Raw genomic sequence first — 24,903 nt, 5'->3', positions numbered from 1 at the left:
CTATAGCGTCTGAGAGTGGATGTTTTTATTTCATGCTGTACGTACCAACACTTTGTGCTTTGGTGGACAGTGACGAGGGGCAGCGTTGGAGTCCTCTGTCTCCTCCTTGAGGTGACAAACCGCCAGACCGGTCGTCCACCACAGAGAGGGTCGCTGGACACAACTGAGGAACTGACAGCGAGAGAGGAAGTGACAATTTTGAACACGGTATGTCATATTTATGTGATGGGCAGATATGAATTCATCTGTTGTTTGTTAACTTCCCCTGCAACATTAAAACGTCAGACTCAGCGGTTGGACAAACAAACTGAAGTAAAGAGAGCATTAACGAAGAGGAACATTTGACTATGATAATCTGGACAAACAGCAGTTTCTGATCAGGGTCAACTTCACCAGCAGAAGTCAAACTGTGTCCAGACTTTTAACTTCAAAACCAATGTTTTTATAGTTGTTCTGTGTTTTGTGTCTCTTGTGTGTTTGTTGTTGAGTTTGATTGTATTTGTCGGGCACATCCAGGGACGGGAAATCAGCTTAGGCTAGAAATGCTGTGGCGTGTAGCATGGGTTTGCATGCTACATTGTATTTGTCCCCATCCATCCATTATCTATACCGCTTATCCTGTTCATGGTCGCTGGAGGCTGGAGTCTGTCCCAGCTATCGTTGGGCGAGAGGCGGGGTTACACCTGGACCGATCGCCAGTCAATCACAGGGCTGACACACACGACCTTTCACGCTCACACTCACACCTACGGGCAATTTTAGAATCACCAATGAACCAATATGTAGTGGGAAAAAAGTGCAATGAAGGAAGTAGCCGTGTTCAAGTACCACTGAATTGTTTGTGCTTTCAAAGACTTATGTCTTCAGTAGGAACCGATTAGCTGTGGGCTAACATAAGGGAAGTGAGAAAGTATTAAGAGACGGACAAACATGATGTCTGCTCTCGTCTTTCCATGGGACTTTTTGATGTAAAGAAAAGTACAGACTACTGGGGAATTATCCTTTAAATAAAACTCCCTGTCGTTTACAATGCTTTGTTTACATAGCGTACCTGTACTGGTGCTATCAGCAGCTGTCGGCTCCTTGCTCAGCCCGTTGACTCCGGGTGCAGAACCCGTGGGGACGGGTGAAGGAACGGCGGGAGCGACGGCTCTCGGAGGACGCTTCCCAGGAACTTTAACTGTCACACGCAGCAGGTCGATGTCCTTCCCGTGGATATTCTGTGTGTAGTCCTGAAATAGAAAATATAACTCAAAAAGAATGTAGACAATCAAGACCTTGTAACTTTGGAAAGAAGAAGTAATTCTTCCTCTTACAAATTATAAATAGAGGGGTACAGGTAACGATCAAATGTCACAAAGACTCCTTTTAATGTCTTTTAAGCTAAGTTTTTTTGCTGGATGAACAAGTTCCCTTTCGAGATGCAGGAAACTCAGAAGCTAAATCACAGAACAAATCAATAGTAAGCAAAATTTTCAAAGCAATAATAGTGCCGCTTAAGAAAGATGTGGTCTGAAAACCATTGAAGCTGCAGTTAAATATAAAAAGCTGCAGATATCATCTCCGTGTGCTAAATCTCCTCTGTGTTTTACGGCCGTATTGATCGGCTCGGGGTGTTCTCTTACACTGGAGCTGGAGTGGTAGGACAGCGTGCCATTGTTGGACAGGGTGACGTATTTCTTCTTCCACTCCTTATTCAGAGAGCTCCCACTTCTCTTCCACAGGATGCTCTGTCAAAAACAACCAAGGTCAAACACAAATCTGGCTAAATTTAGCGTCGACACAACAGAGACGAGCTCTTCAAAGAGTAAAGAGTGGGTCGACAACAATAGCTGAAAGCACTGGCACAGTATTAATAGAACACCCTTGAGAAAGGTTGGAAAGGATGAAACAAATGATTTTTTTTCGTGCTGCTTATGTAAGATGAAATAAATAGACGTTTTGCTCCCACATTGTTGCTGAGGAGGGAGTTGGTACATATTATTGTGCTGCGGAAGCATAAACACCCACTTCATTTATTTATTTTGTTTGTGCTGTTTGTGTTTTAACCAAACCTGTTTGATGGGAACGCCCCGCGCGCTGCTCTGGTCTCCTTTGGCATCAGCAGCCTTCTTATCGGAGTCCCGGTTCTGAAACAAATCAGACAAATGTGTTCGAAAAAGGCAGCGTATTTCAGCAGAGGGAGTCAGACATGGATGGAGTGAAATGATAGTGAGAGATGACGGGAAACTAAAAGGTGTCAGACACTGGCAGCCGCCAACAACTGACCTTGAAGAGGGAGGGCCGTCGGGGGATGCTTTTCAGCGAGCGTGAGCTGCCGCTGGCTACCCCCTCTCCCTGTGAGACCCGCAGCTCTCTGTGGCCGACCACAGGGGTGGAGGGGAGGGAGTAGGCGTAGCCACTATTCGGGCCATTACTGGCCTGAGAGGAGGTGGAGTGAAGTGGATGGACAGCGGGGTCAGGAGGTCAGGAGGCAGGGGGAGATGGGAATGGAGGCGTGAGGGAAGAGATGGAGAGAGTGAGAATGGGTGGATAAAAATGCTCGATGGTAACCCTGGATTAGAGAAACTCTCATGAGATTTGTACACATTGTTTCTTTATTTTGCTTAATGATATAATGATAATGATTATAAGCTGCAACCTCTGGGGATGAGGAAGCGCCAAAAACTGCAGTTCCTCAAAGGCCACTTGAGGCTTGCTCCAAAAGCGAGTCAATCCCACAGACTGTATAAAAAGATGGCCGACATGACAGCTCCCTAAAAGTGAAGCCAAACCCTCTCTATCGCCCCCTGCTGACTGAGTGCAGTATAGGTCATAAAGCCCGCCTCCTCCATGTTAACAGATGGGACATGAGACAAACTATAAAATACACGTCAAATACATTTTTCTCAAACATGGCTTCTGTCATTATAGTTAGTTCTTATCATGCTGATTTATGTCCAAGTGTTAATTTTTCTCACAAGTTTACTTTTAATTAGTTATTTGATGCTGTAAAAAGGGCGTGTGGCCTCATGATTGACAGCTCTGTTGACAAATGGGGCTCCTGCAGCATTCTGTTCCCGAGTAGCAGAGTAGAGGAGGAACGGCGAGAGGAGACGTAACTAACACTAACACTACAGTCATTGAACTTTCCATAAACGTGAATATCTGCTTCAGACCGACACAAGAAGCTGTCCTGCTGTTAAATACGACGACGTGCCGGATCTTTGCTGTTGGTTTTTGGTAATATCTCTACTGCGCAGCTCTGGCTCCAAATGACATCCCCATTGCAAGATGGCAGCGTCCGTCATGGGGGCTATTTTGGCTTCCTTTTTGTACAATGACAGCAGAAGGGACGCGTCGTCCATCGTTTTGTACAGTCATTGGTAAATCCCCATAGACCCTTATGTTATGTGACTTTACTGGAAGGATAAACATGTTTGAGACAGTTTTGGTCTCTATCGATCATTACTCTCCTCATGACAACAGCACAGGGGGTTAATTTTTTATATCTTTACAGCTCAACTTGTTCCCACACAACTGGCACAAAAACGAAACTGCTTCATAGAAACAGGAGCTTATACGTTTGTTGATTAATCACCCTCTCGTCTATACATGATCACTTCTGGCTCCATAAAACAAGATTGCTGGAGCCAGTAATGCTATTGTTATTGCTTAACTTAAGCAATGGTTGCCTCTGTGTGCTTGTTGATGGAAGCCGGTTGTTTGTCATTGTGTACCGTTTTGTAAAGAGCGAGAAGTTGATAGAACACATCCATGTCTTATTGTAGCCCTGATAAAGATATTTTCCGAACCTAGACAGGAGCTGAACGAAACCAGACTGTAAGGGTGGTGTCGGGTTAGGTTTAGTGAAGTGAAAATATAACAAGTCATAGTCGACTCTTGGTTTCACCTGGGCAGGAATAACATGTTCATGGTTGAAAGAGAAAGATTAGGTATGAGAGTTTTACAATCCAGGGCTGACATAAACACAGGACCATGAGAAACTGGTGACGTAGGTCAACAAAAAGTTAATGATTTTTTCTGCCGTCGATGAACATCGAGAATGTGATACTCATGGAGCCGAGATGGATGCAGAGGAAGTGATGCACGGTCTTTGTGATGGTGTTGAAAATTAGATTCCTGTGTGATGGATGAGTTTCACTTTATAATGCATGTAACTCCCTGAACACAGAGAAGTGCCCACAGAGCGCTTACACTGAATCTGACAATCCTACCTCAGTCATATTTTCAAAAAGATTCACGTTTTCTTCTGCGTGGAGTAAATTTTTAACTAGATCATTTTGTCTTTTTTATTCATTGTGTAAAATATGCAGAAAAAAAGTGTGTCGAGAAGCATTAAAGATTCTCCTGGATGTGAGCAGAAAATAAAAACGCTCAGCAGAAGTGAAAAACTACCTAAACTTTGCAGCGTTGCAACACTTTCATCTGTGCCCTATTTTTTCACCAGATCTTATGTAATATCTGTCTAGACTGGAAGAGATTGTGTTTACCCAAACAGAGGAACAATAACAAGTTTCACACCTGAATATATTCGTGCTCAGCTCTGTGATTTTAATGCATATCTTAAAATGAAGGTCGTCAGAGCCAGAGAGAATTACGCCTGGGTGTGAATCACTGCAAAGCACTGCTTTTAGATTTGTTTCGGCTATACAAACGTCTGTCATATAAAAGTGTCTGTGTGATATGGACCACGTGTCTGGAAAAGCGAGGGTTGGGATGAGGTACCTGTCCAGGGAACGATGCCGATCCCGGCGTGGAGCCTCCGGAGTGACTGGGAGAGTTTGGAAGAGACTTGCAGGCCTGCAGCGCCGCCTGCTTCTTCTGAGCCACAATCTTCTGAGCGGCTGGAAAACAAACAAACAGTTTCACTCGTTTGACATTCAGTAATATGTGTCACACTTTACAACATCAGTGACTGAACAGCAGGTTTTCCCCGGTGGTGAATCAGGCCACTCATCCTGATAAAACAGATACGATCGCTGCGAACTCACCCTCTGAAAACACTCGATCCACGTTGAACCCGTAGGTGGCACAGGTCTCGTAAAACAGCGAGTGACGCACATCGATGCACAGCTGTCGGGCTCTCTGATCCTCAATCACACGCGGGTTGGTGCTGCTGATTTTATCTGAAGAAAGAAACAAAGTCAGTGAGAAGAAAACTGTAAATTATGACCAAACAAGGAGGCAATAGTCAATACAATACAATCATTTTAAATCAATTGGAGGATACCATAATGGGTTAAATATTCAACATCCATCCATCATCTATAACGCTTATCCTGTTCAGGGTCACTGGGGAGCTGGAGCCTATCCCAGCTGTCAGTGGGTGAGAGGAGGGGTTACACCTGAACTGATCGCCAGTCAATCACAGAGCTGACAACCAGAGACAGACAACCTTTCATCCTCACACCTACATGTTATTTTAGAGTCAGCAATGAACCTAACGAGCTGATGTCTTTGGACCGTGGGAGGAAGCCAGAGTACCTGAAGAGAACCCACGCATGCAAGGGGAGAACATGCAAACTCCACACAGAAAGGCCCACTACGTCAGTACTGGGATTCGAACCAGGAACCCTTTTTTCTTTCCCTTAAAAATGTATTTAAAGTGAAGCATTTAACCTCAGCCTTGATGACCCTGTCTGCCTCTTGCTGTCTGGATTGTCTGCTTCACAGAGCAACTGTAAGACACTCAACAAAAGGTTGTGTCGAAGTCTACACCCCTGCAGAATGGTTTATTCTTATCTACATGGCTGTGTTTAATGCACTGACCTTGGGTGCCGACCACTATGACAGGGATGTCTGGTCGGTGTGCGTTCAGCTGGCCGTAGAACTGATAGAGCTCCTGGAAACTGACCTCGTTCTCCAGACTGAAGACGAGGATCACTGCGTCAACCCAGCTGCTGAACTGAAGGGGAGGAGGAGGAGGAGGATGGATGATTGATGGGGAAGTCTGCAGGTATTTCAGTTTTGCATACTAATTACTTTCTCTATTCTCACACACAAAGCAGCACCTGTGCATCAGGAGGACCGGCTTCCTCCCGGATCAGTAATAGATGACTCTGTCCGTCCACCAGCACTTCCTTTTTATACCGGCCGCCTGACAAGGGCAGAGACAATGACAGACAAGTTATTCAGCAGCTGGCGGCAGCATGACAGACACAGGATGAAGCCAAATCACACAGCAGGCTGCACAAAATAAACTCTCTCATTAAAATGATTAAATATTACGTTTAGGAAGCACAACAAACAATCTTAAATTGACTCTGAGGTTTTTTTAATAAAGCTAATTTTGTCCAGCATTGAAGCTGTTAAAGGACACGCTGTACTGAAGATGTACTCATGTGTCTTACCATCCGGCTTCTCAAGTGCAACATAACTGCCTGTGATGTATTTGTTCACCAGCGCTGACTTGCCACTTTTCAGACTTCCCAGAATGCCCTGAGAGAAGAGGGAAGGAAATACAACACCATGAAGTTCACTCTGGGTGAGCGTGCACGCTGCGTCACAGGGTAACGTTTCAAATATAAACCTCAGGCTGAATTAAAACACAAACATTTAGTTCCTCCATCGAGTATGTTTTTTGTTCTTCAGTTTAGTCTGTCGGCAGATCTGAACTCATGCCTTTAGAAGCCTTGTTCTCTTTTTATCTATGTATCGACATATAGTGTTCTCAGCTGTGGAGGATGTATAAGAGCCTATATTTTATATAACATCAACATGTGTTTGAAGTAAAGTCATACATTTATTTTTCACAGATATTACAAATATAAAACTATTTTCAGCAGAATGTACTTCAATACACGTTTAGGTACCTATAACGGAGAAAAAAATCATGTCATTATTCATCCAATGGCGACTTTATTAGGTTTCCTGTGCAATATTTTTATGACAGTTACAATTTTAAGTGTTGGTCGTGAATTTCTGAGATATAAAAGATGATTTGTCTGTTTATTACTGAGGTCATAGTAAACTGTACTGTTGTATAAGAAGAGGTTTTGAGAAGTGTTTCCAATCTTTGTCCTTCCCATTTAACATCTTTATGACGGCGTCAGCAAAAAAAATTATAGGCATCATAGAAGTAAACTTTATGTCACAACAGCTGTATTGGGTTGCATTGAAACTGTACAGGTGTACCTAATATAGTGTCCCCTGACATGTATTATTTCTAATGGATATTCTAATATTTTTCTTTGCCTTTGTAAAGCACAGATTGCACTACATAAAAAGCTGCCTTGCTGCCTTTTTAAGTACATTTTAATGGTGTATTTGTCCAATGTAGAGTCAATTAAATCTACTTACTTTTAGTTGAATCAGTAGGAATGATTCATATTTAACAAGTTGACTATGTGCTTGGCTTTGACAACATCTGCAAGTAACCCAGTTATCTTTTAGCTTTTAAAATGTGATTGCTCTGTTAGAAATGTTATTTATTATGCTATTTATTTTGCCCTATCGCTAACTTAAGCCGAAATTATTTTATTTCCTGTTTTGATAACGGGAGCTTTTATTTTTAAAGGACGCAAAGAAGCTTCCTGCTGACCGTCAAGGTAACGCTCGTGAGATAAAACGGTAGAGAAACGGTCAAAGAGTTGGATGTATGGTGTTTTAGCACCCCCCGAAGAGGCATAAGGTTAGTTTGAACAGAAATGTGGCTTTTTTGAAAACTATGTTTTGCATTTAAGTTAGTTTTTAAGTGAAAATAAGCTAAATAACTCATGCTAACAAAGTTTAGAGTAAGCTAGTTCTGCTCCGATTGTTATACTTTTGTATGTCGGTGTGTTTTAAACCAGCTCTTTCATTTGTTTTGGGATTTAAATCTTAAAATAAATCTTAAAATCACAAGTTGAAGTGTCTGACCATCTTTTGGAGGGATATACTACATCACCTGCAGAGTAACCAGCTGTCAAATAAACGTACTGCACTAAAAAACGAATGCACAATAAATCATTACTTCGTCAAACCGTCAATTTTCTAAAAATAATTCTAATATTTTTCTAATTCTCTAACAAAATGACACAATTATGACTAAATGGAGTAACTTCTTGTGTTTCTGTTACAGGTGTGTGCAGGTGAGTGGAGCACTTTGGACTCACCAGTCTGAGCTCGGGGATGGCTCTGCTCAGCGTCCACTCCTGGCTGTTGGCAATATTTACTGGAGGGAGACAGAGACAAACAGTCAGCGATGCAGAGACGCACAGAGAGATTCATCATTTTGTTCATGCACAGTAAAAAGGGCAGCCATCATAACGGCCTGTGGGAGAGCCATAAATCACACAGGTGCTGCGTGACTGCTCGCCATAAGCACACGTATGGCCTAACAGGTCATTTTAATGAATATAACCTTTAAGGCACAGCGGGGATCCAGCAAGGTGCAGCCACACCAGTCATTACCCACTTTGCCTCCCATGTTCTGTAAATGACGGGCAGCTGTGTGGTGAGTTACTGCAGCTTTTACTGGAACGTTCAGTTCAGCTGTCATTCAGACGTATAAAAAGTCTCTGTGCATTTGGAATAAAACCAACCAGAGCTGAAGCTAACGATTAGTTTCCTTAGCGACTAATCACAGGATTTTCTTCTGACTGACTGACTGATTTACCCCGAGGCGTTGAAATGTCAAAACTTAGTGAAAAATGTCCATCACAGCTTCATAGACATCACAGCCTTGTTCAGACTGCAGGTAACAGTTTCCCAGTCATGATTGTGTTTGCTCATATACGACTAAGACCTGTTTTTTTATGTCAGTCTTTTGTTATACCCAGATTGTATGCAGATTGATTTCAGAAAGTCTGACAGCAGAAAAACACATTAAATGCAGTTTTTCCCGTTTGGATCCAAGCCTCAAATGTGATTTTAATCTAATTCCTACAGATGCCTCTCAGTCCTCGACGCTCTGGCTGCTGATATCAGATTTCAAAGTGTCAGAACCGCTGCGTCAGCTCTCTGAGTTTGCAACTTGTGTGATTGTTTTGAAGGTGAGATGATGGATCTCCATCTTTGATGCTTCAGAGTTGGTAAGCCAATTCAACAGTGCACATAGTTGACATCATTACTGCAGCAAGCCATGCAGATTGAGTGTAACGTCTGGACACAAAATCCGACTGATCACTTGGACAGTCTGTAGTTAAATGCCAAATCCGAGAGACAAATCTGATTCGTCTGCAGTCTGAACAAAGCCTTTTTATGTGCTCTTATATCAGATACAAGGGTTCTTTTTTCAGTTGTTTTGATTTCAATGTCATCATGTTTACTTCCATACGAAGGTGTCATGAGTTTTTGTTATTTAGTTTTGTTTGTATGTTCATGTTCAGAAATCATTTCCTGTTTAACTTTGTCACTTTAGCTGTGTCCCAATCTAATCGAAGGAGGCGGTCCACGGAGGATGCTCCATTCATAGCCTGCGTAGACCGTTAAAGCCGAACTGAAATGAGACGGTCTGGTCTACCCTTGCGTCACCAACCGCACTCCTGTCACCTAGCAACAGGTAGCTAGCGGGCTAACTAGCTAGCATAACTAACATCGATTAGTTAACCTATTATTTTAAAGATAATTTGTTTCAAGGGCCCTTTCGTTTTCTTAAACTTGTGTAACACTTGCTATTCGACTGAGTTGAAACCAAAAACTTTTACATTTTAAAGTGTATTCCTTGGCCAGGTGAAAGTCTGCCATTTTTTAGTTTGAATTGCCGAGTGCATCTCGGGATACATTCAGCCGCGAAGGATGCACGCGATGGATCCTTCGCAGCCGGGGAAACGGAGGACGCATTTATCGGCCGCATCTGAAGGAGCCTTCGAATTGGGACAGCCTTCGACGCTTTCTGCGGCCTTCAAATACGTCCTTCGAAGGATGCAGCCCCTGGATTGAGACACAGCTTTTTTCTTACGTGTTGATCTACTTCCTGCCTTTGTGTTTTTTCGCACTTGTTTGATTATGTGCCCTGCCCTTCTTGTTTCCACCTGTGCCTGATTACCCTCACCTCCCCAGTGTATTCGGTCTTCCCCAGTCTCTGTGTCAACTTCGTCTATCTCTGGAAATTGTGTCAAACTCTTCAAACTCCTCATGAAAGCTGATGTCAAACCTTTCTACCCTGACCTGTCTAGGTTCCTCATGGCTTCACCTGTGTTTTGATGGGATTTTGACTTTTTGTAGGAGTTACCTGGACTCAGTTACAAGTAAGTCTTTTGTTTTCCTTTCGGATCGTGACCTTTTTGTTTAAATAGCTCATTCGTTTAGTCCTCTTCCATTTCAATTATGCTCCAAACGAAGACAAAGGTCAGTTCAGGAACATGACCAGTTCACTCTTGAGTCTGATATTGGCCATATTTAAAAATATGCTGTGAACAGAAAAACATAAAGAGTCGGAGCTTACTGATAAATGAAGTCAAAGGTGACGTCTCCAAATGTCCTGTGTTGTCCGTCTAACAGACCAACAACTAAAGATATTCAGTTTACGATGACATAGCACAAAATGCTCTAATCATTACAATACAGTACAAGAGGAAAATAAATTACGATTAACTGACTATCAAAATGTTAGATTTTCTGCCAACCGGACAACATTTCCTGCCAACTGACTAACAAACTAATCCTTTCAGCCATGAAATGAGACCAGGTTTGATGTGCTGGCTGCAAAAATGTGTTGTCTAAAGCGCTGAACAAACCACATGGATACACACACACACACACACACACACACACACAGACAGCAGACAGTACAGTAGTCTAGAGGAGTCGGGTTGCACACAGCTGTGCCAAGGTCGCTACAGGGCAGAGGAGGTGGCGTGCCCTCCATGTGAAGTGATGCTCACACCCAGACACCCAGCTGCAGCTTCAGACCAGAATAGACAGAAAGAAGGAGCCTGAGGGGAAACTAAAGAGACACAAACAGCTTCCAGTTTATTAGTTACACTGAGCCAAAACTAATGCGAGCAAATACAACAGTCCTGCATTAAATCCTCTCCTCATTAAGGGTTTAATGTTTATTTTGTGCTTTGGAGAGGAGATGATGGTGTTGTTTGCGCTGCAGTTGAACTGTGAGGGTTGTTTCTGCTATTTAGTCTAACTTTATTGATATAAATGGGGTGTACAAACGATTGAAACACCTGTGAGCGTAATGCAACGCAGTCCAACAGCACCACGACCTGCTTCCTCCAAAACGATCATAAAGATGAATCAACACTTTTGTTACAATTTAAACCTCAGTAAAGGTTTATTGTAGGACTGCTGGAGAACACTTCATTACTCTGTACTCAGCTAAATGCTAACATTAGCCTGCTAACATGCTCCCAATGACTATGCTAATAGGCTGATGATTAGCAAGTTATGTTTACCTTAACCTTCTTAGTTTTGCATGTTTGGATGCTTATTATTTCTTTTTTTTCTCCACCTTTTATTTGACGGTGAAGCTCTTTGTGACTGACTCTGAGTCTGTGAAGCTCTTTGTGTCCGGATATCAGTCCATACATTTTATTCACCCTGTTTTCCCGTGATAACAAGTAATTTCCGGTTGTTTTCTCGAGATCCCGACTTATTTATCTCGTTTTCTCGTGATAACGGGATCATTTTCCGGCAATCTAGAAAACAGAACAACAGGCCCGTCACTGTGATTTTACAGAGCAGGACATGCCATGCTGACATTGGCCACGCTAATGAGGTAAGTTAAGCCTGTTTCTATGTTTGTTTTGTGCTTTTGAACTTTTGAACTGGGGATGTGAGTTATGATCATCTGACGTTACGGTGGTGCAGCATTGTTACCTCAAGATATGTAGAGACAGTTTCTTGCTTGCTTGCTAATATTTGCAAATTAGCACGAAAAAGCTGCCCACGGTTGCCAGCTTTGCAGGGAATTCATCAAATACAGAGCAATAGATGATCATTAACGTTGTGGTGAAACAGCATTTTTCTGAGTATCTAGCCTTCGTATTCTGACGTTGGGAGGACTTGGATTTAAAAGGTGAAAAGTAGGCGTGTCTTAACAAACAAAGAAGGTGAGGCTACCTTTGGGCAGGCAGCATCCGCCATGAACAGAAACCTTTCAACACTCCATTCAGCTCCTGCACTGTAAGATTCATTTCACAAAATCTGGAGCTGTCACAGATACCACTTTCCTCAAAGTCCTTCCAACAAGAAGGCACCTGAACACGGTATATTAGGGAAAGGGAACAAGGTTGAAGGTGAACATGCTAACAGACCATACGGGCCTGTAAATCTTTGCTGTGTGCTGCTAAAAGTTGAAGATTGTTTGATGAGTGGATGTCATTCTAGTCCATGTAGAAACCATTACTGGACTCAGATTTTTTGGGGATATATTGATAAATGCAAGCACAAAATAAATGTCACTGTCACCTAAATGGGTTAGAAGAACATCTCTTATGTCATCTCAAATTTAAGATTGATCATCTGGACACAATAAATGTCTGTGCAAAATTTTACGCCAATCCATCGAGTAGCTGTGGAGGTGTTTCCCTGGATAAGTGGAAATGTGACCTGCATCTGGCACCACGGGGAAAGTCGGTGGATCACCCAGAAGGATTCATCCTCTGGGGATCACACTGCTGTCAGGGCTGAAATCTGATTCAGAGGCAGACTTAACATATATCAGACGATATAGAAGGACGTGAGGAATAAAGTAGAGAAAAATGCCAGAGGAGAGCAGGAAGATTTGACAGATATAGTGCTCACTATCGAATGTGCCGTGTGTCCTTCAAAGACGGATGATGATTAAACTGGAGCCTGGCTCTAAATCTATGGAGCGTCCAGGCCAGCACCGCACACATGCAGCCGGTCATGATGTGCTTCAGATGAGGAAAAAAGGGGGCTTACACATGAGCTGCTGCTGTGGGCAGCTCCTACCACACACACACAAACACACACACACACACACACACTGAGTCTATCTTTGTCTTGTCTTTCTGACTCAAAGCTCTCTTTATGGCCGGCTGCTGTTGCCAGAAGTGATCAGACGAGTGTGATCCTTCTGCTGCTTCGACACACAGATTTCCACAGAAAGCCAATTATCCCCACTCTCTGCTCCAAACCAACCATGTGTGATCCGCTGAAACCCCCCCATATGTGTCGCCTGTAGCTCGCAAGCAAAAACTGCCAATTTTCCAACTTAATTCTGTTTTTGTCAGAATCCTCTCAGCCTGTGTCAACGCCCGGTCACACACACACACACACACACACACACACACACACACACGCAAAAAACACACATACCACGTCTCCCCATCATACGCCTCCACCCCCTCTGTTTCATCAGCCTCTGTAGCAGCAGCAGCAGTCCTGCCGGTTGCCATGGCAACACTTCCTCCTGCCCTGAGTAAGTGTATGTATGCGCGCGAGTGTGTATGAGTGTGTGTGTGTGTGTGTAGTTGGCAGGGCTAGTCTCACTACTTGAGCGAATCCACAGTGTGCATGTGTAACAGAGTGAATACACAATGAGTGAATGAATGTATTAAACACACACACACACTTACACACACGCTCGCTCGCTCACTCCCACAGGCTGACACTCGCTCTTTCTTTGAGCAAACATGTTTGTCTGAAAGAGACGCTCTGTTGTGCGCTGCAGCCGTCGACACACAGCCGAGAGGGAAGAAATTAGCAGCTCGCACACAAGCAATGAAATCTGAAAAGGCAACATGAATGCTTTTGACATGTTTGAATTTGAATTTAATGCCTGGTGGAGATAAAGACAAAAGTGAGCAGGGATGGGAGGAAAAAACAGCCCCATGTGGTGGCAGATCATGTAGTGGGTGGACTATCAAAGCCAGGATTAGAAATGTTCTTCCCTTTTTAACGTGGGTGACAAATATCGCCTCACGTCTTCCCCTCTTCCCAGCTTCACGGAGCTGAAGCCGAGGCGCAAAATGAACGGGAGAGGTGCAACCCAGCTGTGATCGCGCCAATGGCTCCTCTCCCCTTTGGCTTCATTATGAGATTTAAACCCATGCTGGGAACGCTGCTTAAGTGTGTGTGTGCGGTGTGTGTGTGAGTGAGGAGAGATTACCCCTCCAGCGGTGTGAAATCTGCCCGCGCTCTGAGGGGAATTAGATTAAGACTGTCCAAGATGCTTCTATTGTCAGTTCTCACATCAAAGAACTTCATCTGTCATAAATTTGTAGTCGCACATGGCTTCAGGAAATGTCTCATGACAGAATTAAAGCCTGTAAATGTGTTCTGTGTGGGGTTCTCTGAAAAGATCAACCCCACCCAAACCCCACCCCGACACATTTTAAATGGATGCCTCTGCACAGATGAAGAGGCGACACTCTGATGATTGTTTGGCAGGAGCTGAAGGCAGGAGTGTCTCTGATAATGGGTTGCTGTCATGCATGTAGTTAACATGGAGGAGCTGAGGAGATGACAGGGATGTTGTTAGAGATGTTCCAATACCATTTGTTCCTTTCTGATACCTGAATTTGATCAATGGCCAACACCGATCACATACCAGATACCACACTTTTAACCCTGCATGGATGTGATATGTTTGCTGTTATTGTTTGTGTTGCCTGGATCAAAGAAAGAATGACAGGGAACTTTGTTTTATCATGTAGTTACTGGAAAAAACATATAAATAAATATGTCAAGGGATAAAGAAACAATTACCTATGTAAAAGATTTGTTTGTTCTGATTAAGAGCATTGGAGAGACACAGTTTTTTTATTTTACATTAAGCTGTTTTTACGTTTAAATCACTGAGTTTGTTATGGAAAGGAGGAGATATCTGCGGATAAACCAGGAATGATAATCTGTAAACGAGTCCTAACCTAAAAACAAGCAGAGCGCCTACAAAGCTAAGCTATTGTTAGCATCAGCCCAGCTAGCAGCCTCTTGTCCCTGCTGTGTCTGCCTAAGCGTTTGGAGAAACACTGATTTTCGAATTTGAAATTATACGTTCTCCGCTCGCACTACACTGTTGTTGTTTTCTATCATCACAAGACCGGAAATCACTTTGTCTTTGCTGCTCTTAAACAGTAGTTACTGGTGGCAGCCATATTAAATCAATGGTGGCAGTACAGCGCTTGGGCTACTGTTTTGGAGCAGAAAAGACAAATGATTTCCGGTGAAACACGTTGATTTTATTCGGGGTAACAGATCGGCGCACTCAATACCAGAATCCACATTTTCTGCAACCTGTGTCGTGATCAGAAGATCTTTAGATGTTGTGTGTGCGCTGAGACCTCCTACCTTCCTCCTCGCTGGAGTCTCTCTGTATATAGACAGGAGGCGCTGTGGATGACGACCCCGCTGCCCCTGAACTGCTCTTTGTGAAAATGCCACTGATGAACTTGAGCATCTTCCTGTCTTTAGCGGAGCCTCGTTGGCCCTGCTGCGCCTGCTGGGCCTCCCTGGCCAGCCCCAGGTCCTCAGAGAGACTGTTCAGGTCGCTGTTATCCAGCGTGCGGCTTTTACCTTTACGTGCCGGTTTTGAGGCCGAGTTAGCAGGCGCAGGTAAGGAAGCCGAACCAGTCTTTAGTCTCTCCTTCCTGGGGAGGTCTCTCATCACGGCAGCTATGCCACCTCCGATATCAAGAGGTATTCCAGCTGGAGCTTCATCCCGCATGTCCCTCCATCCATCGGGCCTGCTTGCCTCTGCCCATGAGGCCCTGCAGGGTCCAGGTGAGCGCGTTGGCATGCGGCAGTCCTTGCGGTCCAGACTCTGTGCTGAGGTCGGGCTGCGCTCTCTACCTTCTCTGGACTCTCGGCCTCGTGTGGCCACACTGCTGTGAGACTTCAGCAGACTGACTGGACGCTGTCCCACCGGGCGGATCGGGAGGCTGGTCCTGGTTGGGGTGCGGTTGGGCTCGATCACCTCCGTTAGGGGTGTTTTGGCCAGCAATGGCGACCTGCATTGCTTTGCCTCTGGGGTGGAAGGTGTCTTCTGGACTCTTGTCAAGTCAATCTCGACAGACTTAGTCGCTCTCTCGGCAGGTAAAGGGATTGAGAGGTTGCCTGGTGGCTTTTCACCCCCTTTGCTCGGGACATCAGCAGATGAGGGCAGCGTGTCTTTCAGAGGGCTGAGGGGTTTTCTCTCTCCACCTCTGAGCTCCTGAGTCAACTTCCCCTCTTTCCCAATAGCAGCATCCTCAGCCCTTTGTGGTTGTCCTAAGATCACCCCAGCTCCGTTCTCAGCCTGTGCAGGAGCATCACCTCCCACCTCCGCTCTCACCCCGGCCTCCTCTCCTCCTGCCCTTCCTCCTGGCCCGACCTCCACCTCCTTCCCCTGGGTGCTTCTCTTGGCCTCCCCTCCATTCTCCTCCACAGCCTCTACCTTGACCAGGGTGAGGGAGATGAGGTAGGTGGTGCGTTGCTGCAGGGCGCCGCCTTCGCTCATGAGGTCAGGCTTCAGTAGACACACAGAAGATGAATGAAACCAGACAGAGAGACATGAACCACTGACAGTTTGTCAGCGAGCAGGGATGTGGAAGAATCTCACGGCAGGACTGTGACAAAAAACTTACATGGAGGGAGATTAAGTTTCTCCTGGAAGATTCAACAGCAGAAGGGCTGCTGGGTTCATCCATCCCCCAAATCCCTGCTTCTTTTGTTTCCGATTTTATGTCAGTCACGGATCTCTTCTCTGACAGCAGTTCTCATTTCTCTGGGATACAGAAAAGAATCTCTTCCTGACAACCTTCAACAGTCAGTCAGTGCAGTCCAATCAGCTCTTTTGTTCCCAGAAAACACCCAATTAAAATCTATCCGCCACAGAGGCAAATAAATCTTCATTATGGACGCCTCATTCCTGATGGTAATTATTTACCTGACCTTATTCTTTATGTGCTGCACCCCCATCCTATGTGTTGCTCAGTCCTTCCTCTTCAGCAAAAACCTTGATTCACTTCAGAATAACAACCTCCCCGCATCAGACGTCATCAAGAAATGTGATCAACAGCAGCTGTAAAGGTAAAGTCTTTAAAAATGTATCAGTGTCACCCTAAAGCAGCATGACAGAGTACACCCAGAGCTGTATGAGGTCCAGTCCGGATCATGAGCTCTCATTGCAGAGCCACACATGTGTGTTGACAGCAGCATCCATTCAGAGCGCGCGACACGGAGACGCACAGGAAGGACATTGATGAGGGCTGAAGGGGATCAGAGATGAGAGAAGCCAACAGAAGCCCGGGTGGATATCTGGAGATGCATGACCGAGTCAGGGCGCGTCCGGCCATCACGCCCCTCTCGCTGTCTCCCGGGCTGCAGCCTGTGTCCTCTGAGCGCATCAGGCGTTGAGCATGACAACACACAGAGGAGGCGCCGAGGCGAGTCGCCGCTCCAACAGCTCCCCGACTGCCTCTGAAGCCTTCCTCCGATAGAGACACCGTCGCACAGGTTCAGCGAGTCCAAAGCACATCACACACACACATACACACACTCACACACATGCATGCACACAGCCTCACACATGCACAGCTCTTCTTCTCTCCCACACTCTGCGTTTCGTCCTCCTGCTCTCACAAACACACTGATCTGCTTCTCCAATGTCCCCTCCCTCTACATGCCCCTCCTCGTTCCAATAAGCAATCCATACAATGCAGAAGGATCCTTCTTCTCGCCTTTCCTTCCTTTATTTTCTCTCTCTCCCTCTCTTTCTATCTATCTGTGTTTCTGCCTCTTCTCCTCTCAGACTGTGCAGGGTCCCTGCTCTTTATTGCTCATCCCTCCCTTCCCCTCCCCTCCATCTTTCTCCCTGCATGCCAGAGAGGAGGGGGGAGGCAGCGGGTAACGGCTGGTGGTAAAGCAGCAGTGCACACATGAGCTGGACCTGCTAAATGAGGGGAGACCGCAGGAGGAAAGATCAGCAGCGGGGAGAGGAAAGAAGAAGGGAGAGGCGGATGACACATAGTGAAAAAAAAAGGAATAAATGGATGCACGTTTGTGGAGGAAAAGAGGCACTCTGGTGGGGTGTCTGTTTCCCGTCACATTTATACAGCTGCCAGAATAGTTTCATCAACATCATCCATCTGTCTTCAGCTGCCTATCTGTGCACAAATGTGTGTGTATTTGTGTGTGTGTGGTACGCTGTGTGGCTCCTCCTCAGTAGGAGGCTTGGCTTGTTTGTTGCTAAGGTGTTACAATCTTCCTGGCTCTGGTGGCACAATCATCTCCTCCCTGTCCTTCCTCCTCCTCCCCCTGCTCCTCCTCCTCCTTCGGTACATTCTGCATCACAATCACTGCCAGGATCTCAGTACCAAAATGGTGTTTCTCAGTGTGAGTGTTTCTTTGTGTGTGTGTGTCTTGTACATGTGAGTGAAAGAGATTTCCTGTGAGTGTATTGATCTGTAGTCTATTGCCTACTACGGCATGTGTTCATTAGCAGAAGTGGGTGAGCTCTGTGCTCACAGCATGAAGCGAGCAACAGCGTGAGAGGATGAGAGCATATTGGACATCAATATTTGGACCGCAGAATGCAAGAAGAATAAACCACATGTTCTGTAATTTCTGTGTAAATAATACTAACCCATTCAAATGTAGCAGAGCAGGTTTTTAACATGATTGTATGTGTGAAAAAATGACAGTAGGTGGGCTACGATTTAAATCTGTTCACGTCAGGACAACATAAGATGTTAGATTTATTGTCAGTGAGTCTGCGGATTGTTATTAATTTATTGAGTTATTATAGTGACACATTAGGGCCATTGTAGAAAAAAGTAAAAAGAAAAAAATAAATAGAAATAAGGAGTCAGGCTAGGGGGTAATGTAATATAGTCTATAAAACTCACAAATTTACAAGAAAACAAGTCAAATATTCTGAGATTTTAAAGAATACATTTGCAACAAAGAAAGTCAAGAATTAACAGATTAAAGTCACAAATAAAAAACCTCAATTCTGTGTTTTCACCAGGAAACCTTCGACCTACAACTGACTAAGGGCCCGATCAGACAGAACGCGCTTTGCAGGCTGTGAAACGCGAGGCGCGCCGCACTGCCTTTTTGTGGAAGTAAACACCTGATAAGACAGAGCGCGTTTTAGCAGCTGGGGGCGGCTTTTTTTCTACTGTTGTTAAGGCAACCACCGAATCATTAGCTGTCATTAACCTAATCGTTATATTGTAAACTGACAGAAGGCCCGCCTCTCCTTTCATCCGATTGGACAATGAGAAAAAACGGCCATGACGTCGGGCGCTTTTCTGCTTTGAGTTGAAGTTTTTACAACTCGAGGCGCTCGGAGCGTTTCCTCAAAAACGCGAGGCGCACAGAGCGGAAAAAAGTGAGGCGCTTTGCGAAGCAAAAGCAGCGCGCAAAAAGCCTCTCATTGAAAACAATGACAAAAAAAGCCCGCAGCTGCTAAAACGCGTCCTGTCTGATCGGGCCCTGATACGACATTGAATGTCATGTTTAGTCTGAACAACGGCCAAAATAGTCAAAAAGCCAAACACATTCAGTTTACTATCATGTAAGGCAAAGCGAAACAGCAAAATCCTGCATTTGAGAAGCTGAAAAAACGTTAAAAAAATGACTTAACATGATGATTAAAATAGCTGCAGATCAATTTCCTGCCCATGGACTAATCTTTTACAAACAGAAATGATAAAACAGACAAAGAGGAAGAGGAGGAACTGCCGCAACATAAACACTGCAGCAAACATGATTACACATCCATCTCCTGAATTATTACCCTGTGTTTAATTTCATGTCAATTACTCTCTGATTAAAAAAAACAACGCCTTGATGTGAAATCAGAGGATGCATTTCCCCACAGTGCAGCACTCTCAGCCCCCCACCATCATCTCATAACGCACGGTCTGACCGCCCACCTGCTCAGCCCGCTCCCCCCTCCCTGCACAGTCGGTGAGAGGGCAATAAACTACTCTCACTGCATACAAAAGACCTCCGACAGCCGCCTTTGGCTCAAGGAGAAAAAAACGACACGACCTGAGAGGGACACCGTGGAAGAAGACTCATGAATAAAAAAAAGAAGGAGATGAGCTGCTTTTTAAAAATCCAAACACACTTTCGGGGGAAGCGACATGTGTAAGAATCCATTTTTAACAAGTGCGGGGACATGACATGCCGTGTCTGTGAGCTAAAGTGCACGTCAGGTTGCTGCAGTGACGCACACAAGCAGGGATAAGAAATGAGGAGGTTCCAAAGACTGCAGTTCCTCAAATGGCCACATGAGGCTGGTTCCAAAGCGAGTCATTCCCCATAAGGCCCCATATTGATATGTACAGCAGAAATAACCACTAACCGTTTTGCACCACTGACTGTATATGAAGATGGACGACGCAAAAATGTGGCCAAAATACCCCTCAAAGCAGTTGCTGCCATCTTGTGCTTTTGTATATTGACGTCCCGCCCCTTCCTCTCCCCAAAATACACATTTAACTCATGGACCTGGCTTGCTGGAGCCCTCAGGTGGGCTCACTGTGCAGCAGAGCAGCTTCTTGTGTCGGTCTGAAGCAGATATTCACACTGATGGAAAGTTCAATGACTGTAGTGTTAGTGTTAGTTACGTCTCCTCTCGCCGTTCCTCCTCTATTCTGCTACTCGGGAACAGAACGGCTGCAGGAGCCCCATTTGTCAACAGAGCTGTCAATCATGAGGCCACACCCCCTTTTTATAGCATCAAATAACTAATTAAAAGTTGTCATAAAAATGAACACTTGGACACAAATCAGCAGGATAAGAACTAACTATAATGACAGAAACCATGTTCAAAAAAAATGTATTTGAAGTGTATTTTGATTTTATAGTTTGACTCATGTCCCATCTGTTAACATGGAGGAGGCGGGGCTTATGAGCTATACTGCAGCCAGTCAGCAGGGGGCGATAGAGAGGGTTTGGCTTCACTTTAAGGGAGCTGTCATGCCGTCCATGTTTTTATACAGTCTATAAGTTTCACTAATCAGCAGTTAGTGCTAACAATACCTGGCCTGTTTGCTTGATTATTTATAGCGGCCCATGCATGGGAGTCAAGATTGCTGTTTGCTATTCCCTGCAGAGAATCCGTCGGGCTGTAGTGATGAGAGGTCCGGTTATTTTAACTAACCTGGTTCATTTCCACCCTCTCTTACTGGAATTTTGGGCAAGCAAGTGGCAATTCTTCTATATTCCACAGGCTCTCTTAGCTTCTTAGTGATATATAAACAACTGTAATCAGTAACCGTCACAGAATCAATCCAATTCTAGTAAAACAACTCAATCGACATCTAATTTATCAGCTCTCGCTCCCTCGCTCCTTTCCAGCACCACCTTCTGGTCCAACTATGGTCACTTCTGGCTCCAAAAAGACAACATAGCCAAATTCTGAAATAGAATCTTCAGTAAGGCGGTTAACAAATCGCTAGGTCCATTATTTAGACAGTCTATTGCTGCCCAGTGAATCTGATTCATATGAAATAGACACCCCTATAAAGCGGCAGACATACAGGCAGACACTTTCTCAGCATGCAAAGAGACTCAAATGCATGCACACAGACAAAGCCTCTCCACACACTGACACCCATGGGCGGGTGCTGTCAGATGGACAGTGCCAAGGGCAGTGGTCATGCTGGGTGATTTTTCATCCTTCCTTCACTGCGAGCCGTCCTTTTTCCCCGGCCATGCTGCAGTGAACACCACTCACATTCACATTTAAATGTCTTCATTTAGCTCCCACCTCACTCCTTTCCCCCCTCTCTTCTCCATCTCTTCCTTTGTTTTTTATCCTCTCGCATCCTCTCCCTGGCACACAGCATCAGCCGACCACATCCCACTCGCTTATTAAGTCCACGAGAGAGGTGGCTCTCTTTTTAGCACCAGTGAACTCTGCGCTCACAGATCCAGGCCCCCACGGACACCACACTGACTTTGATCCTCACTACAGACACTCCAGCAGCCTAATTATACAAAAAAAAAATCAACTGAGTGTTTTTACACATCGGGGACGGCTCTCGTGGTGTTTTAAGATATTTCAGATCCTAAAAAGACCTCAAAGCTCCCCAGAATCCACCTGGGAGCTGACGGACCTTCAGTTTAAAGATAAACAGTGGAATGAGGTAACGAGGTGATGAGTAAACAAATTAAATAAGAAGGTAAACCGAATATATTTCACGTACTTTTAATCCAATAAATGCATTTAACAGCTACTGATTTTATTGTAGATCCAAAGCACAACATTTTTATAGGCCTCACATATCCTGCAGGTGTTTCAGTTATGAGCTTCACTAAGCCTGCTCGGGTTTCAGTTTTATTTAACTGCTTTTACTGCAGTGAGAGGCGGAAGCAGTATTTAAGTCTTTTTTTATTGAAAGCACAAACACAGCATTTAATTCTGCTTTATAAGGTAAGATAAACTATTGATCCCACAACTGGGACATTTTTTAATTGTTAAACAGCAGCAAAACTGTTCATTATAAAACTATATTTTGCACATTACTGCACAACTGCCGTGTTTTCTCTTTAAAAACAGATATTTTGTAAAAATTGCTTCATATTTTGTATTGTAAATATTTCTGTTTTATATGTATGAATCCTTACCTGCATGTATTTATCTCTATGTTTATTGTATGCATCATCAGGACGAGGTTAATTCCTTGTTATGTAAAAATCTTGTGACACATTTAACAGGAGAGACACTCACATTGTTTAGTCATATTCGTCGATGTTTACTTATTTGTTGTGTTGCCAGAGGTTTGACAGCTTAATTAGAATATTTCAGTATTTATTTATGCTTTTGTTTTGAAAGGGCAGTTTGGGCTCCGGGTGACGTGTAAACAGGGGAAGGTGGAGATAGGAACGGCAAGCACCAGGAAAGATGAGGTTTTTTTTCTTTACCAGGATAAGGAAAGCGAATAACTAAGGACATCTATCTTTGTTTGTTTTTTGCAATTGTTAAATAAATGCCAAAGAACCAAAGTAATGTTTGGACATTAACATTTTTGATCCTGCTTTAGATCCACTTTTTTTTAGTTAAACCAACACCAACATGTTGGTGTTATAAGTTACTTTCTTATAGAATATTAACAGGCAAAGTAAAAGAGTAATAGGTCAAATAAATGAAGGGTAGTAAAATATTTTTCTCTGATATGAAGTGAAATAGAGGTTTATATAGGAAAAAAAGGAAATAGGTAAAGTAAGTACATAAAAGTACAATGTTTGAGTAAATATACTTAATAACTTTCTGTTACTAGAGGACAATTTACTATCCTATGTTCATAAGATAGAAATGTATCGTCTTCCAGATTCTTGTTATATTTTAACCGTCTGAAATGTGCATTCTGAGCACACTTTGATGGAAATTAAATTAAAGACTTTTAGATATAACAGTATAACAGTACTTTTAAGATAAGATAGAAATGCATTCGTCTCAAAGGAAAATCTAACCCCACATTGCTACAAAAGCACAGTACAAAATAAGAGTCATAAAAAAATAACGACTCAACAGGTGTATGTGGGTTAAATGCAAAGCGACGGTTTTGTAACGAAAGTAAAGGATGTGAATTTTCGTCACCTTTGCTTCTACTACGCAGACAGGTTTCAGATAAGAAGAAAAAACAGGGAGTTCAACAGTAACTCATTGTGTCACATTAACTAGAAACGGTGGGAAGTAGAGTGAAGAGGAAATGATGTAAAACTGATCAGCTTCACATGTAAAAGGCCCTGTTTGTCTGAAAGGAAGTGGCTTTGAGGGCAGTAGCAGATTGGCAGACAGGAAGTAGGCCGCACAGCAGGTTTCATCCTGCTGCCATGGCGATGGCTGCTGAGGGATGTTGCCATTGGTCGACCCGGGTCCAGAGGCCGGCTGATAAATAAATGCCACTACGTAAAAAAAGGCGCCGGGAGGTGAAATTTGTGACCCTCAGAGTGAAATGAGAAAGAAAATGAACATTGCTAAAAACAGAGAGAGAAGCTCTTTCCACAGAGAAGACACACCGACCGAGACAGGAAGTGGAGAGGTAGATATCAATCACCATCGCTGTCATGTTCCCCCAACACCCCAACGAATAATACTGATGAAAAGAACGGTGTGCTGCACTGATAGACACAAGATTTTACCTGTTTAGCATTAAAGTGAGCACCCTAAAAGTCAAAGCATGCACCACATTTTGTATGGACCTGTCAGTCAGAACTTTAGCATACAGGTAATGAGTTGCTTTTTTACCTACATACATCAAATAGAAGTCAATAACAAGGCGCAAAGAATGAGCTTACCTTGAATGCTGTGGAGGTAAACTTTCAGGCCTGAGCGCAGCTGCTGATCCCCGACTCTTTCAAACTGCTTCAAAAGTCTATTGAGTGCACTCTGGAGAGAGTCATGCCTCTTGATCTCTGCTTTTATTGCCATGGAGTTCACTGATTTGCTGTTGCTGTTCATCCTGACACATGGATCTGTTGTAAAGAGAAGCAAAAGTGCTCGCTTCAGCCCATTTAAAACTCCTGGCTGTTTGTTCCACGAGATGAACACCAACTTAAGACACAGAAGAAGCAGAAAAAGAAGCGCCGTCTCTCGCTCTCTCTTTCCTCTCTCTCTGCAGACCACAAAAGTCAGCACACTACAGCGTGTGCTTCAGTTTCCTATGCAGGTTTGAACTGAACTGAATTCACTTCCTTATTTCAAACCATGTTCTTTAGTAGACGGCAGGTCTGACTGCTATTATGGTCATGTCGCTGAAAAGGTTCCTGAAACTGCCTGTGTACCTCACATAAGGTGCTCTAGTGCTGCTAGCAAAGAAACAATAATACAACACAATTATAATCTATAACACTATAATCTTAGTGTGTTTTTGTCTCTGATCAGGGACACATTACAAGTCATCAATAATCAAGGAGAAATATTTTTAAGTGTGGTGAGCCTTCTAATAAACACAGTTTTCATGTTTTGACCATTATCATCATCATTAGACCAATCAGTCAGGAAATGGTAAATGTACAGCACCTGTATATCACCTTTCTAGTCTTCAGGCCCCTTGAAGT

General features: G+C 43.9%; 1 protein-coding gene across 3 annotated transcripts in view; it reads right to left on the bottom strand.

Annotated features, from left to right (window-relative positions):
* Nucleotides 1-24,499, bottom strand: part of agap2 (ArfGAP with GTPase domain, ankyrin repeat and PH domain 2) — a 29,658-nt gene extending 5,159 nt beyond the window's left edge. Inside the window, exons 1-13 of one of the 3 annotated variants that reach the window (XM_069659467.1) lie at nucleotides 16,467-16,477; nucleotides 15,193-16,348; nucleotides 8,097-8,155; nucleotides 6,354-6,441; nucleotides 6,015-6,100; nucleotides 5,773-5,908; nucleotides 4,995-5,129; nucleotides 4,729-4,847; nucleotides 2,269-2,421; nucleotides 2,055-2,129; nucleotides 1,626-1,730; nucleotides 1,052-1,232; nucleotides 46-171 (exon numbers count right to left, since the gene is read on the bottom strand). In XM_069659467.1, the coding sequence (XP_069515568.1) occupies nucleotides 46-171; nucleotides 1,052-1,232; nucleotides 1,626-1,730; nucleotides 2,055-2,129; nucleotides 2,269-2,421; nucleotides 4,729-4,847; nucleotides 4,995-5,129; nucleotides 5,773-5,908; nucleotides 6,015-6,100; nucleotides 6,354-6,441; nucleotides 8,097-8,155; nucleotides 15,193-16,339 (2,410 nt within the window). In that variant the 5' untranslated portion in view covers nucleotides 16,340-16,348; nucleotides 16,467-16,477. Of the gene's footprint in view, nucleotides 1-45; nucleotides 172-1,051; nucleotides 1,233-1,625; nucleotides 1,731-2,054; nucleotides 2,130-2,268; nucleotides 2,422-4,728; nucleotides 4,848-4,994; nucleotides 5,130-5,772; nucleotides 5,909-6,014; nucleotides 6,101-6,353; nucleotides 6,442-8,096; nucleotides 8,156-15,192; nucleotides 17,699-24,141 lie in introns of those variants that run through there. The other 2 variants (XM_069659469.1, XM_069659468.1) reach the window with 2 other exon arrangements.
* Nucleotides 24,500-24,903: the final 404 nt, after the last annotated feature.

The sequence above is a fragment of the Semicossyphus pulcher genome, unplaced genomic scaffold (genome assembly GCF_022749685.1).
Source record: "Semicossyphus pulcher isolate SPU_LCO1_2020_fin unplaced genomic scaffold, fSemPul1.0.p SCAF_13, whole genome shotgun sequence".
Classification (NCBI taxonomy): domain Eukaryota; kingdom Metazoa; phylum Chordata; class Actinopteri; order Labriformes; family Labridae; genus Semicossyphus; species Semicossyphus pulcher.
This window is presented reverse-complemented; position numbering and strand designations above follow the sequence as displayed.